Source organism: Rutilus rutilus (assembly GCF_951802725.1).
Source record: "Rutilus rutilus genome assembly, chromosome: 16".
NCBI lineage: Eukaryota > Metazoa > Chordata > Actinopteri > Cypriniformes > Leuciscidae > Rutilus > Rutilus rutilus.
This window is the reverse complement of record NC_140224.1, coordinates 3,386,406-3,406,703: the sequence shown is the minus strand read 5'-3', so window position 1 is coordinate 3,406,703 and position 20,298 is coordinate 3,386,406. Positions and strand designations below refer to the sequence as shown.

The following is a 20,298-nucleotide window of genomic DNA, read 5'->3' as shown; positions in this document are numbered from 1 at the left end:
AATTCTATAGGTTTTATAACATTCTAAAAGCTCTTACTAACTGGTAGGTGTATTTACTAGGTTGCTTCAGAGGCATAAGGTACTGTAAGTATTACAAACAACAATGCAACAATAATAAAACAATGCATTGACATTTACTTTTTACTTTTGATACTTTTAAAAATGAGTACTTCTGTACTTTTACTTAAGTAAAAATCGGTCTTTACAACTTTTACTTGTAACGGAGTAATATTTGAACGGTAGTATCTGTACTTTCACTCAAGTCAGGAAGTTGTGTACTTTGTCCTCCTCAGATTTTTTTGTACGTGTGACTTACAATGTAAATGTAAGTTATGCTGCCAAATATGAGTCTCACAAGACTCCCATTGATTGGTTTTTAGGATGTTTTAGTTCAGTTTAATATTCCTTTATTGCTTAACCTATGAACATAGAGTTGACGGCACTGTAATGAAAGGATAGTGATATTCTTTGACCATGTGTCAGGAAGCATTTAGGGTATATTAAATGAATATACTACTATCAAATATGTTAGATATGTTAAATGCATCATAAATCCTTTTTCATGTGTCATACAACATGCTCTGGAAGTGTTCAGCTGAGAGCGAGCAAAAACATCTCATACGAGGTCCCAGTTTTTCCCATGATGTGATGGCAGAAGACATAGCCAACCCCAACACCCCGCTTTTCCTCTTTACAGACTTCGGAAAAACTGACATTTAGTAAAATCACATGCACATGAACATCTGCAGCCCTCTGAGAACATTACAAGCCTTCAACAATTTAAGCAATTTTATTTGCATGCATTAATCAGTATTTTTAATCACTCTGCCATTGCGTGCATAAAGGTAATTTTTCTGTATGTGCTTCATCACCGAATGAGGGGAAGTTGAAGTATCAAAGCATCACAAACAACATCTGTATTGCACAAGAGTTTTTGGCTTCAGGTGCACCATTTTTGGGCTTCCTGGATCTGTTTTTGAGGAATCTGCATGTTAATCTGATTTTTAAAAAAGTTTTATTTTGACATCTTACCCCAAAAGTCACGATCTTAAACTTTGTGGTGGTCATTGACACTCAAATATTTTGTAATCTTAAACTTTTTTTTAAACACTATTGGCCAAAATGACTGATGGTAAACTGACTAAAAGATTGCTCCATTCCTTTTTCCTATGTAATGTGAATCATTGTGGAAAGTCCCGCTATATATATATCAATGGAATATTGGTTACACAAATAGCAAATGTGGGTCTAAAAAAAGGACCAGATACAGAAATCACCCCCTGGATTGTCCTTTAAGTCTGGCATCTTTGCTTCCACTTCTGCTTTCATGTGGCACAAAGGCTTTCTTGGAAGTGGCTGCCTTGGGTAGTGATTCAGAATCAGTCTACCAGCCCGTGGCCTGCTGTTTAACAAGTGGAATAAAACAAAGAAGTTGTCCGTGGGAATGCTTAGCATGATATTTGCACTGCAGCCCGTCCTTAGGAGAACTGAACTCTGGAGATTTTTGCTGGTGCAACTTTAGAGGTTTCTTAAAGAGATAGTTCCTTCATCATGCTCACCCTATTGTCTATCCAAACCTGACTTTCTTTCTTCTGTGAAGCACAAAAGATATTTCGAAAATCTTTATAATGGACAAAACTTCTTGTCCATATAATGCATTCACGTAGCTTAAACAGGGTTATGGTTTTGATTCCGAAGGAAATGCTTGAACTAATAAAATGTATCCTTTGAATGCAATGTAAGTTGCTTTGGACAAAAGCGTCTGCCAAATGCATGAATGAAAGAAAGCCAATAAAGTGCTTAACGACATAACATTGGCTTTCATTGTGTATACAAAAAAATACTGAGACATTTTTCAAAATATGTTTGTTGTGTTCCACAGAGGAAAATAAGTCATATAGGTTTTAAGCCATTGCTTATATGACCCTTGAGATTGAGATTATTTATTGCATTGTCCCAATCGTCCATCAACAATGTCTGAACACACATCCTGGTCTGATTTACTTCATCTTCATAAATGTTTTGAAACAACACTGTGTTAATCATAGTTTTGGGTCCCAGTAACTGCTGTTTAGCTTAAGATAACCCAGGCATTGAGTCATCTGTTTTGAAACAGCCAGGAGAACAGCTGTATAGGATGACAATGATTCATTAATGTCAGTCCCTTCTCTGAGAGCCATGTCGAGTTTTCCCAATACACTCAAATTCAGCTTTACCTGCCGGTAAAGGTCCTGGAACAGTTTTAAGAGACATGCATTCCTAGTTAAATGTTATCACACACCACAAATATGCTTTCTGGATGCAGACCAGAAACTGCTGTGAAGTTTACACAGGGCGTAAAAAGTATTGGGATATGCAAAGGGCTTGTGTTTTCAGACCAGAACACAGAAAACTGAAAGACTAAAATCGTAGGAGAAGCGTAGGCTCACATGCCCAGCGCAGATCCGAAGCTAAGTGTAGGTTAGTGGTTTTCAAAGCCCAGTCAGTTGAACTGGAGGGCAGTCATTGATCGTCCTAGGATGGGGTGCACTACTCAAATATGACAATTTAAATCTTTCGATGGGTTTTTCCTCTTGAAAAAAAACGTTTAAAAACTGGAAAAAAAAAAACGATTTGGCTGATGATATTTGGCCAGTGAATTAGACCCACCCCTATTCTCTCAACTACATGCCCCCTTTCCAAAACCCCGCCTTCCAAAGTCATGTCAGCCAATCCAATGTCTGCAAACATGAATGAGTATAAAATTATTGATGGGCAGAGAGTGCTTCTGTAAATTAATGCATAGCAAAGTATGGGTAAATGAATCTTCAGTTCAGTATCTCCAGTAAATTTTTCTTTCCTCTTTCAGGGTGATGCCATTTTTGATTTTCCATTGGAAAAAGAGCTTGTAGCGACATTTCTGCAAAATATTGTTTCGCGGCACTTTCAATGAAAATGCGAGTTGCACTAAAAGAGGGTTCAGTTTCATCCAAAACAGATGAATGTGAATCTGGCTGCGTTTTATGTTGGTTGTTGTATGTATTGAAGCAGTTCGGAAATAAAATGTCTGGCAAGTGGTGCTAAAAGGTTAATGCTCTATTGCTTTTGAAAATAACGTACCATCTCTAGACATAACCGATAGTGTTAACGAAAGCAAAAGTGAGGTAAAAAGGCATTTGCTGAAGCAACCATGCCATTTTATCTTGGCAACCATGCCAAGTCTTTGAGCTCTTTTATCACGACTTGTGTTTCACGGGACTCGCACCCGAGTGCAATGCGGTACCAGCTGATGTACTACTGTACATCAGAAAAGACACACATATGGAGCTGATTATGTGATGCAAATGCCTAAATGTATTAGTTTACAAATCATGCATGTGGTAAAAGTGTATTGAGGTCATAAAATAGTATAAATATATATTATAATAATAATTTATAATATTATAAATCAATAATCTGCCCTTGTAATCATAATTGACCTGAAAAGGAATGAAAGTTGTCTGTGATTCACTGCCACTAGTGTTGATTTCAGCTGGAAATAGTAGTGAATCGCATGTCTAGGTACGTTTTTGGAGTGTTGCATGGTTTCCAGGGTCCTACTTTTTGTGTTTTTGTTGTCGTTTACAGAGTCTAGGAGTGTCAGAGAGACAGTTGGGATACCTCACAACACCTATTTATTTGAATATTTTATGGGCCAGATTTACTAACAGCTTGATCCAGCGCAAACCCTCTTTTGGCGTTAAAAAAGTACTGTCAGGATTTACTAAAGACACGCAGTGAAAATATTCCGCTGAAAAGTGTGGACAGGGTTATTTTTGCGACTGATCTTATTGCACATGCATATGTAGGAGTTTCCCTTTCAGACGCAATATTTATGGGAGGAGAGTATTTAAATGAATCACACACTAAGGTTTGCGCTCATCAATTTACTGGTGGTTGCACCATTATTCATTAAAACGCGTTAAACCAGACGCTAACTGGTAGATTGTGTTGGTCAATATGGAAATGCGTCTGTGTTTTTTAATTTGCACGTCGTCAGTAGATCACGCGCAGAACTTTCCTCTCCCATCTGCACTTTTTTGGAACTAATTTGCCCTGTTTAATAAATCTGGCCCTTTGTCTGCTATCCCAAAAAATACTTACGGCCCCTTTAAGGCTGTTTATAAACATGGAGGAGGTCATCCAGACTTGTTCTGTTAAACTGCTCTAGGCCTAGAAGACGTTTGAGGACCCAGAGGAGCAGTTAAAACAGCAGTGTCAGGGAAATGTCACCATAATATTCTTACCATGTCTCACAAAGCAGGAGGAAAGGGAGGTAACGCTGACTTCACATAAACCTAAACCGACACAGTCACGTTTCCCGGTCCTCTCAATTATTAGCATTTTACAAAAGCCCTTTAATCTGACGTGCCAACAGGTAACTACACTGGACAGCATGGAGAAACCATGTTTTGGTTTCTGGTTCTGGCAGAAATGCGGATCTGAAAAGTCAGTTTAGGATTCGATCTCAAGGGAAGAGATTGGAAGACTGATCTCCGAACAGATGAGACCTGTAAGAGCAACACACTTTTCTAATTATCCCTCTCCCAAATATTGCTCCAGTAAGTCTTCCTGTCTTGGCTCTTGTTGCATCAAACCGCAATGACTTTCACATGTCTTAACATATGTGCAATAGTCCATGTATACGAAGAGTTGTGTAACCGTAGAAAACACGAGTTTTGAGGGTCATTTAAAAGATGACGTTTGCTTTAGCTGATCGCTGGTAATTCCTTTCTCTGTGGGTTAGGATCATCTTCAGAGTGGATTTGTTCAGTTGAAATCTTGCTGGATGACATTTCTGGCTTTATATGGTTCAGTATAACCCATTCAAATTAGATCAAAGAGGGGCACCGCAACATATTTCATCAAGGATCTCACTTGAGAATAGACCGCTTCCTTTCCTAATGCTGTTTGCACAGGTGAGAAAACTGCAAGCTAGGCACCAATCCCATGATTGCCGTTACCTCAAGAAAGTCATGCGTCCAACACAAACAGTGGCCATTGTGATGTTCGAAAATGTGAAGTTGAAAACTGTGGCAAGGCCTTAGCATGACCTGCATATTCTTGCCAACATGCACCTCCCGGTCTGTTTTGCCGTTTCAGAGCTTGCTGGCTTTGTGCTGGCCCGTCTTTTGTTGACTGTGTTATAAAAACATCTTCCTCCCACGCCGGTCCAGAAAGAGGTTTTCGGGAGCATTCATCACTCTACTTCGGGATAAAGCCATTTGCTTAGCATTTCTCTAGAGGAACACCAACAACTATAAAATCAATCCAGTTGAGTTGGGTCATAATGAAAAGATTTGTGTCCCTCATAAATATGTTTAAAAATTATTACCGACTTGTACTATATCTTAATATACAGTAGTAGTTTTTCTAAACACATCAGCAAAAATCTAGCTAAAAACTTTATTTGGATGTTTTTAGATTTCTTTATGAAGATTTCGTCTGTCACTTCTTAAAATATTAGAAAATATGCACATTTGATGGACACAAACTACATTCTCTATGCTCTTTTAGATTTTAGTTGATATTTATTATTAAAAACTCAAAAAATTTATTTCATTATAGCTTCAGGAATTGAACTCTCAATGGAAAGGTTAAAGTGCACTCATTTATATCACGTTTTGTTATGTTTTTCAGTAGGGGATGATCATAATTGTTATAAATTAAAATCTCTTTCTTAGTTTCACAATCTTGAGCGCAAAAGGCTTAGAAATGAAATTGAATTCTGTTTTGAAATGAATTTAAATTCAATTCTTAAGGCAACGTATGTATTATATATTCATACATGTTGAGTAAAATATGACTCAACATGTATGAAAATTGATTCATTTAGCGTGCTGCAATTTATTAACACCATAATCACTTTATTTATGGTGATAGAATATTTGAAATCTACAGAAATGTACTTTTTGGAGGTTTGAAGGTTTTCTCAAAGTTATGAACAAACATTCTTCCAGTAACATTAATAGAATGTTTTTTCAAAGTTATCATCATATCATTTTACAAATGGGAGGTAACTTTGCTTTCCATTTATTACTGAAAGCTCACTTTAAGTACTCCGATACCACAGCATAAACTACTAGCCTAACTTATAAAATGAAATCATTATGAAAGGCAAGTGAACAGACAGTAAAAAGAACAAGTGCTGTACACCAATTACATAAATACAACATAACAAAGTTACAAATAAAGTCTAACTGTAGTATTAATTTCGGGTACAGAAATGTAATAAATAAATAAAAAACACTGGTCACTGTATAAATTTAATATAGATTGCTCTTTGTTAAAGCTGTGTTTGATTAACATGACAAACAGCAGGTATTTATAGGTTGCTGTCACTTTAAGACCCCATTCACGCACAGATCCGATAATGATAAACATCCAATTTCTCATTCACTTAAGACATAACCGAATGTGCTTGCGTGAATACTTGCCGAGACGGGTATTTTGACTACATACTTTGTGTGTATGTGTCCATCCAAGTGCACGGGGACTCGAAAGAGGAATCAATTCGGAGTATCTGAAACGTGTGCAAGATAACAGAATTAACCAAATTAAATTCTCTTTTGCCTCTTCTAGCGCTGGAATGGTTTTAAAATCTATTGAATGTGTAAACTAGCAAGACAAAACACATGCAAATGATGACCTTTCACTCTTCCCTTAACATGGTCGTTTAGAACGTTCAGAGAACATTCAGAAATAACGTTTTCAAAACTTAATAAGAATTTTAGCAAATTGTACTTAGAACATGTTTATGTTGGGTTAAAGGCACACTCTGCACACAGTTTCCGTTTTTCTCAAACAGCGACCCCTAGAGTCGCTGTGGAGTACTTGTACTTGTATTTAACGTTACTGTCGTAAATACCACTCGCGCAGAGCCGTCTCTGCACTCTTTTCTTCGTCGACTCTGCCATGATTCACGTCTGAAATGCGTGCTAGCGTCTTCCACAGAGGCTGCTTCATATGTTGTTGATGTATGGGACGTCGTGCCGTAAAGCAAGCCGTGATTCTCAAACCTGCATTGCTGGTTTTGCCAGCGGCGCATTGCTATCGGGATGATTGGCCCTACTACGAGTTTGTTTACCATCAAAATTATTTCAAAGCTGTTATATTAAGGTACAAATCTTGCATAGTGTGCCTTTAAAATCACCTTGTCAGACTAGCACAGGGCCCGGTTTCATCAAGTGACCCAGTTACTGTTATGTCTGGCTTCCAGACTAAACGTGTTGCACAGGCCAATGAAACAGATTTACACGACACAGAGCCAATTCCTGCTGCATGTTTCATTTAATTAAGTCAAACTGACTCAAGCTCAGATCAGTAGACTCAATTAGGTCATTTCCCATTTGTCATCCAGCACTAATGAATTAGCACTGGTTGGGACTGGGACAGGAAATGACCAGCTGTCATTGAGCGTTTACAGCCGCGCCTCAAGGGGAAAACCGAAGGGGTCAACATTTGATGGCTTCATCCTTTCCGCAGTTAAAAGCATTGATAATTAATTTGAAGGATTCTCAGTTGTATTGATCTAATGCATTTAAAGGGTCAAAGCAGGAGCATCCCATGTATTGATTTTTTTTTTCCACCTCTCGTCTCCTCAGGTCAGGAAGTGTCAAACACCACTGGGACGAAATCTACACTTTTGTTGAACATTTGGCAGAGAAATTCACCAGGTACTAAACCGACGTCTCCTGAGAAAAACAAATGAATCAAACTATATAGGACCCAACTGAATGAATGGCATGTTCCAGTTGCATAAGATTTCTTAATGTGTGTTATGGATGATTTCACGAATTTGTAACCGTTTCTGGTCTGTTTTTCATCGTTTTACAGCCCAATGCTGCGAATGTCCTTCATCGTCTTCTCAACCAGAGGAACCACAATCATGAAACTCACCGAAAATAGGTGCAGAAAGACACGGTCTCGAGTGCTTCACATTTGTAGAATTTGAGTTCATTCTTCTCATTTTTATTTGCATTTTTCAAAGGGAGACCATAAGAAAAGGCCTAAATGTTCTAAGACGAGAGATCCCAGGTGGAGATACGTTTATGCATCTTGGTCTGGAAAGGGTAAAATGTTCAAATTAATGCTGTTTTTCATTCAAATTAGCTATTTGAATGTGCTTCGCTTCTTTTTAACAATATTATCGAATCTTCATTCACAGGCAAACGAGCAAATACACCAGGAAAACTTTGGTAGGCTTCCATTAAAGACGCCCGATGTCACCACTGAATAGAGTATTGCTGTTGTTATTAAAGTTTGTTCTTACCAACAATGACGATCTTCACTCCACTTTGTAGGAACTGCGAGTGTCATAATTGCATTGACGGACGGTGAACTTCAGGAACATCAGCTGATAGCGGCTCAACAGGAGGTAACAAGCGTTCAGTCTGCAGACATTTATGAATCTAAAGGCTCGTGGTTTCTAATTGAGAATGCTTTGATATTTCACCAGGCAGCACGAGCTCGGGGATTGGGTGCGATCGTGTATTGTGTTGGAGTTAAGGACTTCAATGAAACACAGGTGATGATGACAGTGATGATCTTTTGTTGATGGTTTCCTAAACTTGTACACATGGGGTCAGATTTATCAAACAGGGCAAATTAGCGTGAGAACGTAATTCCTTAAAAGCGGCGATGGAAGTGGAAGGTTCTGCGTGTGATCTACTGACGACGTGCAAATTAAAGAACACAGACGCAACTGGATCATTTCCATAATGACCAACACAATCTACCAGTTAGCGTCTGGTTTAAGACGTGCTTTTTTGGGGCGGTAAATAATGGCGCAAATAGTAAATACCAGTAAATTGACGAGCACAAACCTTAATAAATAACCTTGCATGATTCATTTAAATACTCTCCTACCATAAATGTTGCGTCTGAAAGGGAAACTCCTACATATGCATATGCAAAAAGGTCAGCCGCCAAAAAAAAATTGCTAATTTATCACTGCGTGTCTTTAGTAAATCCTGACAGTAGTTTTTTAAACGCTGGTGCAAGTTGCAAGTGAATCTGGCCCTATCTCATATTTTAGAAATCATCATAATTTACTAAATCATTCAAAAGTTTACAATTTTCAAAATTCCAGCGAAAACTGTTTCGAAATGAAACATTGTGCTATCATGGAAACCTTTTAGCGGGCTCGATTTTTGTGATATTAACTTCAAACTTGGTTAGACATATATTTTACAGTCCAGATTATTTGGATAATTGGATAAACAAATGTTTGCTTTACAGTAAACTTAAACTTCTATAACTTTTTTACACTTTCATTATTTGAAGCTGCTGCAATAATCCGAGAGTCTTCTTTAAATAAAGATAAATCTTACCAGATCATTCATGAATTACAAATATTAAAGTCTATGCTCAAAAAGGGGGGTGACAGCTAACAGATTAAACTAGTATCAAAGCATCAATACGTTCTTCCATCTAACAAACAATGTTGGAGACTCTTCCTAAACCCTCAAGTATACTTACCAGAGAATGTACTTCAATATAAACCATGCACTTTATATAGTGAAAACCAGTTGAAATCAACCAGTCGAAACTAAATAAACATCTGTTTTTCCTGTTCTAGCTGGCTACCATAGCGGACACCAGTAAGCATGTGTTTCCGGTCTTGGGAGGATTCCAGGCACTGAGAGGAATGATTGACTCGGTAAACTGAAGCTTGTGGAAGATTCATTAAGAATGCATTTTGTGAATCTTCTAAGATGCATTTTCGTTACTCAAGGGGTTAGTTCATCCAAAAATGAAAATTCTGCATTTAATTATTCATGTCGTTCCAAACCTATAAGACTTTTATAACGCAAATTATTTCTGTCCATCCATTGCTTTTGTTTATGTTTGCTGATCAATGTTTAAATTTGAATAAAAGCATCAATTAAATATGTTAATCATATAAAGCCATCGTGTCTCAGTAAACAGCTCGATTCATATGGATTAGTTTTATGATCTCTATATGAGTTTTTGGTGAACAGATTTTTAATGGAGGGACAGAAATCTTAATTTGTGTTCCGAAGATGAATGAAAGTCTTATGGATTTGGAAAGAAATGAGGGTGAATAAATGATGATGATATTTTCATTTTTTGGGTGAACTTTCCCTTTAAAGCTAAAGTGTGGAATTTTTTCAATGGTAATTTTTTTTTTAAATCCAAGCTTAATATCCACCTTATTTTTCAATTTATATTTTCTGTGAATGTGTGAGACTTCCAGTCATTAGCTACTATGGGTAAATAACTAGAAGAAGAATAAAGTGCAATAAATGGCAAAACTATTTGCACGACAAACCCCCAGTGTGTTTATAATTACAACAAGACATTTAAATAATATGGTAAGAAATCGTTTGTTTGCAACATCCATTTGTAAACCGATTCACCTGAAAGTTTTACACTGTAACACTGTGGCATTTTCAAAACATCAATCAAGTCTGCGTTTCCCAAGACCATCGGAAGATAAAGCTTATCGCAGAAACCATTGGCACCAATGCAGAAATGACACACTTTAGCTTTAATAATAATTGATAAATGCATTTTGAACAAATTATTAAATTGTTTTATCATATGATATGAATGAAATATTTTCTTTTTTAGATCATCAAAAAATCTTGTATCGAGATCTTGGCAGCGGAGCCATCCAGCGTATGTGCAGGAGGTATGAAAAAATTCTATATATATTTACATAAAATAATAATAATGCCCTTGACTTCATTTGCTAATAGCTATGTTCCTTCCACATTCAATTAATAAGATCTCATCATGGATTTTAGCTGTAGGAAATATGGATTCTTGTTAACTCACTGTACATGTGTAAGTGCCATAAAACTTTATGTTATATTGCAAGTCAAAGAGAATTTAACTCAGTAAAGGCCTGTTCACACCAAGGACTAAAACTGTAATGGTAAAACTAAAGGTATTGTTTTAAAAATCATTCCAGATGTAAGAGAATAGCATAGTTCACACCACAACTATAAACGATAACGGCACAGAGAAACAACTGGAATCACTTTCAGAACTATTTTTTCCAGCAAATGAGTGATAAAAACATTGACAGCCAATCAGAATCAATCCTGCTGTAACGAGCATGAGCATTTAAAGCGGCAGATCTAATCTTTCTTGGTATGAACTGTCTTTTAATCTGTAATTTCCATACTTGCATAAAACATATCACTCTTTTGGACTAGATTTCCATTTAAACATTAATGTTGCACACATTTACTGTATGTATCATCAAATAAAAAAATTACTGAATGAGCGTTGAACTTGACAGTCTGTTGAGATGCATTTACCCAAGAGAGCAATTATATCATTGTGGTTTTATATTACCCAGCATTACTTGAGCTACTTGACCCATGCTGGAAACACAGAGAAGTTGATATTTTTGTTGGGAAATGGTGTAATGAAATGTCTTTTGTGAGGATTTATCACTATTTTTTGAGCAGCAACTGTGGGAATCTGTGTTTCAGAGTCTTTTCAAGTGGTGGTGAGAGGTAATGGCTTTCGGCACGCCAGAAACATAGACCAGGTCCTGTGCAGCTTCAAAATTAACGACACGGTCACGCTCAGTGAGTGTTTTCCCTGCGAATATTCCCACAGAGTCGGAGTACTTTCTCATTTCTCATGAACATACTGTATATAGTTGATTTAATCTGCTTTACTAAGCTTTTCTTCTTCCTGTGACAGATGAGAAGCCTGCGATTGTTGAAGACACGTTCTTGCTGTGCCCTGCGCCTGTTATAGATGAAGTGGGAAAGTAAGTGAGAGGCTGATGGACAGGTCTGCCATGCATTAGCTCGTGTTTATGGTCCCAGTCAGAGGTCACATTCCTCTTCCTTACACAGCTCGCTGTTTTATCCTGTTTTTTTCCAGAACTGCCTGATTTCATGAGTTCATAGCCTCAGAATCAAAGCCTGAGCTTCAGATGATGTCAGAGGCTCTGAGGAGCTGTTAAAGCAGATAGTTTTCAGAAATCACTCCCACTCTCTGCTTTTCTTTCAGGGTTCCCGCGGGGTCTTAAAAAGTCTTAAAATGTCTTAAATTCTGAACTTTAAATTTAAGGCCTTAAAACGTCTTAAAAACAGCCAGATTTTCATCCGCGGTCTTAAATTTCATTTAGTCAGGTCTTAAAAAAGATTCTACCCTCGTTCATTTCCAGTTATTACAAAGTAGGAAAAAAAGTATCGAAGTCGCTCGCCAAGAGGCAGTTCACATATCGCGTCTTTTTCGCGCTCAAGTTCATTCAAATGTAGGTGCGCGGTAAGCGACGCGCTCGTTTTTTTCCAGGCGCAGCAACATGAAAGACATGAAGGATGCGGGTGCACCCAAACACTACGGGTGTTTTTCTCTTCTCCGTAAATAAATCTTGTAACAGAGCTACAGCAAGTGTTTTTTGGCGGTGGAAATCCATTAGCCACTAAAACTTTTTTGTCATTGTGGAGTTGCATAGCAACGACAGACGCCACGGGAAAATCGGACCGAATTTTACTATTAATAATAAAAGATAAGCTAATATATATAGCTAATAGTGTATTGTAAATATCACTAAATCATTTTTTATAAAAAGAATGAGTCAAAAAAGATAAATTAAAGTCTGAAATATGTGAGGTTTATCTTTGTATAAAAACCTTTTTTTGTCAACTTTATTTGAACTTGTACATGTTAGTATATAACATGTTGCAAGACACTTTTAAAATCTGGCTATCATTTTTAATCGTATTATTTTAATGTTTATGTTTGTGCGTATTGATGATTTATGTTTTTCGACATAAAACTTGGTGAATTGATTTCATTGTGTAGTATTAGTACTTTTTGAACAGGATTCTGTGATAACCGTGATAATTTTTGGCGCTATAATAATTAAATTAAATGTTCATGCCATTTCATCTCTAGTTATGATCAACTATGATCAACTAAAATCAACTAATAATTATGTGTTTTTACAGTAGGCCTATAATATGCAAAGTACAATTTTCTATAAAAAAATTATATCTGATTCTGTTCTTTTCTCTGACACGCGTTGTTGTGTCTGGAAGGTTACTAATGTGATTGCTTTATCTGTAAATTAAGCTAATGCTTTTTCAGTTACTGAATTCATTGAAATAAAATGAATTCTTTGATTTGAATATTTTTTGGCAATGCGTCGTGTAGGTCTTAAATTTCAATCTTTATGGTCTTAAAATGTCTTAAAAAGGTCTTAAATTTTACTAACTGAAACCTGCAGGAACCCTGTTCTTTGTTCCTCTTCATCTCCATTATTTCCTTACTGCTCCCATAAACCTCCAGATCGTCTCTCCCGCTTCTGATACAGCATATTATGTTCAGAACCCTCTTGTTGTCAAGAACGACAGTGTTCTTGAGTTTTTAGATTCTTGATGTTACATATATTTCTATTCTTCATAGACAAGGTTTTCTAAGGAAATATAGTTATACAAGGACATAAAATACAATACAATGTAGTTATCTAGTTCTGCTCTAGTTCTCCGAGTTTGTTGTCAATGTTTGATGCAGGGATGCACTGAAATTTAAATTCTGGCTGATATTGATAAATATTTAAATTTTATAGCTGATATGCAGAAAATGCAAAAAATTGTCGAAAAAAAAAACCACTAAATATTAAAATCTAGCGAATTTCTTAGTTCATTTAGCCATCATAATATAATCTACAATATACAAAGTGGAAATTCATTTTGAGATTTGCTAAAGATTACAATTAAAAGTGTTATAATTGATTATCAATAATAAATTATTAATATAAATGATAATTACTAATTATTAATGCTATTAAATATTACATTTAAATTAGTATTATATGGTGGCAGAAATAATGTTAATGTAAAAATAGAGGAAATGAGCACACGCAATTAAGTATCCACTATCAACCAAAATATAAACAATATTAATGATGATGTTTTGTGAGTGAACGCAAAGTTTCTCGGGGGAACAGCAAACATTTGCGAGAGAATACAAAAGCATTAATTTCTCATAATTTTTTTCATCATAATGTCCCTTTATTTTTTTGTTCTCATAGAAACCTGTATTTTTAAGACTGAGGGCCCTATTTTAACGATCTAAGCGCATGGTCTAAAGCACACGGCGCAAGTTCTCTTAGGGTGTCCGAATCCACTTTTGCTAGTTTAACGACGGGAAAAATGGTCGGCGCTCCCGGCGCATGGTCTAAAAGGGTTGTCCCTATTCTCTTATTGAGTAATGGGTGTATTTTTGGATTTACGTGCGTTAAACCAATCAGAGTCCCATCTCCCATTCCCTTTAAATGGCAGTTGCCGTTGACTTTAGACCAGGTTTCAGTTGGTCAATGGTGCAGTCTATTTCTGTTCCTCAAAATAGCAACGCACCAACAATTCGCCAGAACACACACCTCGTTCTCAGACCAGCAGCCCATGGGCGCAAATGCATTTGCTATTTAAACGACGTGGCGCAGGACGTGAAAATGATAACTGCGTCGGACTGAAACTAGCAAAAAACACTTGCGTCGCGCTTGGTGCTGCATTGCGCCGCGTGTATAAATCTATGCCCTAAATCTCATACTGTCATGTTCCCTTTAGCTCTAAATACTTTGAATGTAGTGAACTGTCCTAATCCCATATCGCCAGTCCATTTCTTTTCTCTTCTCGCACTCATCTTGTCTTCTTTCCCATCCTACCTCGAACCGTCATCCCACCTTATACATGCCGGACCGTCCCACGACATCTTTAAAGAGTGACACTTTCACACTAAAGCTTTTGGTGCGGACTGGGTCCTTTTGACATCAAAGTTCGGTGTGAAAGCACTCAGGTTTGCACCAAGTAGTTGAACAGTGTGAAAAAAACACCTAAACTTTACTTTGCCTCTCAAGGCCCCGATATACTTAGAAGAACAAACTGGTGCGACGTTGTTTCGAACAAAATCAGGCCAAAATTGATGCGTTTGGAGTTTCCAGAAAAATGTTGAACTACCATTGGTTCGTGGTGATGACCTAATAGGTGGGTGTGGCTCTGAGGCTCCGCCTTCTTTGACGTGGAAATCCTCTCCGGTTAATTTCTCCTGTTCAGTCCGTCGAGGTCGAACGCAAGTAAAAACATGAACACACTTGAGAGCCGCTTTATAGTAGAAACTGAAGTTGTAATTCTAATTGAAAGTGACACTGACACCGTTTTTTCATGTTTAATATTGTAAAACGGCTTGCTTTAAGGCGAGACACGCAGGCAAAAACATCGTTTTTTTTACTGGTCAATTTTGAGATTTGGGGATATTTGTCTTCAATAACATGTCTTCTTTCAGACTTGTGTTGAAAAAAAGTCCGAAATACACATTTAGGTCTTTATTTTATTACACTTTGTCTGTTTGCGTCTGTAGATTTCTCATAAATTCAACAAAATTTCGCGTTCTTAATCAACGTTCTGCTCCGCGATCTCTGCCGTCAGCCTGTCAACAGAAGCACCATTAGGAAGCTCTCTCTCTTGTGTACAATCCTGTCGGATCCAAATATGGTCATTTCCTTTTTATCAGCAACCAATCGTGAAAGTAAAAGGGCTGAATGCGCAATCTCATTGGCTGATGAAAAATCTTTAAAGCCCGTTTTCTCAAAATGACTTTTCTCTCATTCTCAGAGTCCGAAATCTCCACTTCAGTAGCACCTATATACACCAAACTTTCCAGACTTGTACCCAGTTATATTTTGAAGACATTTACAGAGGGATTTGTAAATATATTATTCCTAGCCTGATTTATATAACATTTTATTCCAAAAAACATGGCGAAAATCTTTTTTTTAAGGCTATTGACAGTATTTTCTGATTTACAGGATAACAAAAGTAGATATCCATAAATCCCTCTGTAATTTTTTCCCATCTAATATGTGAACACAATGAAAAAATTATTTTTAACCTGGCTTTATCCAATACTCAGATATCGTTTTTTAAAACATATGCAAATTAGTGCATATTTGATTAGATATTGCCTGATTTGCATATTTAAACATTAAATTACAGAAAACTTGTAATACATTTTTTTCTCATCTTAATGTAGGTAATAAACTGGGAAAGTTTCATGGTGATATCTGCTAGTTAAAAATTTTACCCTATTCACCTGTAGTGTCTCGCCTTAAAGCAATACACTGAATAAAATGTTTTTTTAAATAAACGTGACTTGACTGGAGAGCCGAATTTCAGAGCTCATCAGATGCTTTCTTAAAGAAATAGTTCATCATTTACTCACCCTCAAGTTGTTTCAAACCTGAATGAATTTCTTTCCTCTGCTGAACACAAAAGAAGATATTTTGAAGAATGTGGCTAACCAGAGAGTTGATGGACCCCATTGACTTTCATTGTAATTTTTTTCCTACTATGGAAGTCAATGCGGTCCATCAGCTGGCTGGTTACCCATATTCTTCAAAATATCTTTCTTTGTGTTCAGCAGAAGAAAGAAATTCATACAGGTTTGAAACAACTTGAAAGAAGTGAACTATTCCTTTATCTGCTGTTTTATCACCGTTGTCATTTTGTTATTGAGAGGAAAGCGTGCAGCACATATTTACACAATCATCTAAACGTCGCTTTTTTCAAACTTTTTACGAAAAGAATTTCAGTAATAATTCTCTGGCTGTTTATCAGTGTTTTTGCACGGAGGAATGTGAACCTAAGCTAAAGTAGATGCTCTTCATCAGGGAGAAATGACTTTATCTGTCAGAAGAGCAGACTTAACCTCTGTCTGTTCAGACACAAACCTCGGCGGGAATGCTGAACATTTGGAATGCTGTTTTGATCAAATGTTTGAGACACTAGACAGCTGACTACAACAAAAGTTAACCAGCACACCCTCCAAAGCGCTGTAAGGGTGCCAATTATGGTCTGGAAGGCATTTCACACAAAACTAAAGATCTGCAAATACTTCTCAAAAATGTCACAAAAATGTTGTTTTTGGCACACATGTCTGATGTCTCTCTAAATCCTGTTGGTCTTGTGTGTTTTTTCTTTCTACTTTTATGGATATTTCTGTGCAACGTTAAAGGGTTTGCCAGCTTTCGAAGTGACAAATATGGGTATGAAAATGTATGTTTTGGTCTTTGCGCTCCAGGGTGGTGTACCTGCAAGTCAGCATGAACGAGGGTCTGTCGTTTATCACCAGCTCCGTGCACATAACCACAACAGAGTGTGTAAGTCTGACTGCAAACACACCAACACAACATCACATCCAGACAAACTACAATCTACAAAATGGAAAATCGTTTTGAGATTTGCTTAAGATTACAAATAAAAGTGCTAATAAATGATCAGTTATAAAATATTACCTTTAAATTAGTATTAAATGGTGGCAAAAACGTATTTTTAATGTAAAAGAAATTACAATTACAATTAAATAGCTGTCAATGTTGATTGATACTGATACATTTTCTTTGTATTGGCTGATATCGGTATGTTGTGCATCCATCCCTAGTTTAATTTATTAATAACAATTCTTCCAAACCTCTCATCTAATCAGAATTTATAACCTTTTTTGTTCTAATAGGTCCATTTATACTCATCCCTTTAGCTCTTCACATAATAAATGATCTTCTTTAAATGTTGTGAGCTGTCCCAAACCCAAATCACCTCATACAATTATGGCATTAGTGAATGTTTTTGGGTGTTTTAGGGTCTGAACTCCCTGAAACGCCTCCATTGTAGTCCTGAGTTTCTTCCGGGAACGAACACGTCACAATATTCCTCATTTAAATAATTAATACGCAGAATAAAGGGGCGGGGCCTGGTTGAGTTAGTTAGTAGTGTGTTGAAACTTATGGTAAGGGGCGGGACATTCCCAAACACACTCGAAGCTCTCGGCCAATCACAACACACTGCTCCAGCCGACCAATCAGAGCACAGTGTGCTTTTCAGAAGGCGGGGCTTCATAGAGACAGGAACTAAACAGAGCGTTACTGACAGACTGGGAAGAGAGGAGCTGCAACAATGGAGTATTCAGGGAAAAAATGATGTGTTTTTTATGCATTCAAGCATTCTAGTACAGCCAAAAAACTAAATCAAGACTTTGTAAAAGTGTATAATAGGTCCCCTTTAATTAAATCTAAATATGGCTATTATATATGATCGTAATTATGTTGCATTGTAATCATTGGAAAGTTTATGTACAATTAATGGGTGGTCTTTTACGTCGTAACCCCTTATTTTTATTGCATTCTCCCCTCCTCACGTTCAGGTCGTCCCCCATCATCATTTTCTCTTCACAACACACACCATCCCCCCAATAACACACAGATCAAGGGCCAAACCGCAGGGGTTCAGCACGTCCCCAGACAAGAGCCCCAAAAAGATCCTGTCTCTGACTCTTACTGAGCGGGCTTCTTGCCCACAACCACAAAAATAACTTTTCATGAAGCATTTCTTCTCTAAATGCTTAAAAAAAGAAAAAAGAAGCAGTGTGCTCTTCCCATTCTTTTCCCATGACATACTTTTTAACAGTGAGATTACTCAGTTTATGGTAGTCACAGCTTGTCTTTTGATGAAAATATCCTGTAGATATAGTTAATATTTCGTCATGGTCATTTATTTGATGCCATTTTACATTTTACTGACAAAAATGACATGTCATTTTTAAATACTATTTAAACATTATTTTGTCATGGAATATTCATTAATTTTACACCATTTTACTGTCAAAAATTATAATAATTATAATAAAATATAATAATGTTATATTCATTCATTAACCGTTTTACTGACAATTAAAACCTTTTTTTAAATGTATTTATTTAATATTATTAATTTATTAATGTAATGCAAAAAAATAACAGGCTTATCACCATAAGCAAATTATGTTATTTTGTCAACAACGTATCATTAGTGAAATTCATTGACAAAATTAAAACATTGGTTCTTCTTGAAGTAACAAAGTATGGCAATATGGCAATATTTTTTCGTTAGTGAAGTATAAAAATGGTTGCTTATCCTTCTCTTTCTCAACCTCTCCCACGTTCTCTGTGTTTTCCTTTGCAGTTTGATGGGACGATCCTGCTGATCACTCTGCTGGTGTTGTTTCTATTATTGGCTCTGTTGTTCATGTGGTGGTTCTGGCCGCTTTGCTGCACCGTAGTAAGTCATCGCCTCATTTACCATCTTAAATATCAGCCTTCATACACTACTTTCTCACGACACATCTTCCAGTATTTTTAAATCTGGGAGCCAAGGCCTATGGATTTGCGGTAAAGACTGAAGTTGAGTGATTTAAGGTGGAAAATTGGTCAATTCATCTCAAATGAGCACACACTGTATAACCAGAGGTCATGATTTAACATGATTTCTATATTATGCATCACTTTTTGGTTATGTGACTTGAGTATTTCACACAACATCTGTGTGTCTTTCCACAGGTGATCAAAGAGCCTCCACCTCCTCCACCGCCAGAGCCAGTGAGTTATACTTACACCTCAGTTTATCTGATACACAGGATTAAATGTCACAGACGGGGGCTTTGCTGAATATCTATGGGTCCTCTAGTAGGCCATACCAGAGATCTCAAGGGTGTTAGGGGGTCTGTGTAAAAGTTCAGAGAAAAACTGTATAAATAGTATATGTACAATCTTATAAATATTATAAATATATACGGTTACACTTTATTTTAAGGTGTCATTTGTTACAGTGAAATTACATATTTAAGCACTGAGTAATATTAAGCAACTACATGCACTTACTATAGGATTAGGGTTTGGTTGAGGGTTAGTTGCATGTAATTATGCATAATTTACTGTTATTACTATGGTAAGTACATGTAACATATGTAACAAGGACACTGTAAAATAAAATGTTACCCATATATACTATATAGAAAATATACAGTGTATCAAATAATAACAATTGTAATTAATTTCATTATTATTATTAATTATCAATTGTTATTACTATTATTATTATTAGTAGTAGTAGCGGTAAGTCAAATTAAAATTAATAATTACAAAAAAAAACTTTTTATAAGGGGCTTTCGCACCGGAGGAACCTTTTCATAGTTCCTAGAACTATTGGAGGAAGTTCCCGTTTTTTGGCGTGTTGGCAGGAACGAGGAACGATTGTAGTTCTAGAAACTAAACTCTTTTTTTAGCAACTAATTTACTCCTACTTCAGAGTCGGGTCTAAACCAGCACTATAGGAACTATCCGTGACGCACGCGAAACACCAGCACCCGCCATTTTTAAAAAGACACAGATTATAGCCTAAATATTTACTCCAGAAACTAACTCTACGAACATGGAAAACAGTGATAGATGAGCCTCTTAACCTTTACGCTGAGGAG

At 36.6% G+C, this 20,298-nt stretch overlaps 1 protein-coding gene across 1 annotated transcript in view; it reads left to right on the top strand.

Moving 5' to 3' along the window:
- Positions 1-20,298, top strand: part of antxr1c (ANTXR cell adhesion molecule 1c) — a 32,905-nt gene that overhangs the window by 2,099 nt on the left and 10,508 nt on the right. The window contains exons 2-14 of the mRNA XM_084434768.1: positions 7,623-7,694; positions 7,855-7,926; positions 8,009-8,090; positions 8,186-8,216; positions 8,322-8,395; positions 8,477-8,545; positions 9,599-9,679; positions 10,615-10,675; positions 11,487-11,585; positions 11,704-11,773; positions 17,092-17,170; positions 19,008-19,103; positions 19,382-19,420. Of these exons, the coding sequence (XP_084290894.1) occupies positions 7,623-7,694; positions 7,855-7,926; positions 8,009-8,090; positions 8,186-8,216; positions 8,322-8,395; positions 8,477-8,545; positions 9,599-9,679; positions 10,615-10,675; positions 11,487-11,585; positions 11,704-11,773; positions 17,092-17,170; positions 19,008-19,103; positions 19,382-19,420 (925 nt within the window). The remainder of the gene's footprint in view (positions 1-7,622; positions 7,695-7,854; positions 7,927-8,008; positions 8,091-8,185; positions 8,217-8,321; positions 8,396-8,476; positions 8,546-9,598; positions 9,680-10,614; positions 10,676-11,486; positions 11,586-11,703; positions 11,774-17,091; positions 17,171-19,007; positions 19,104-19,381; positions 19,421-20,298) is intronic.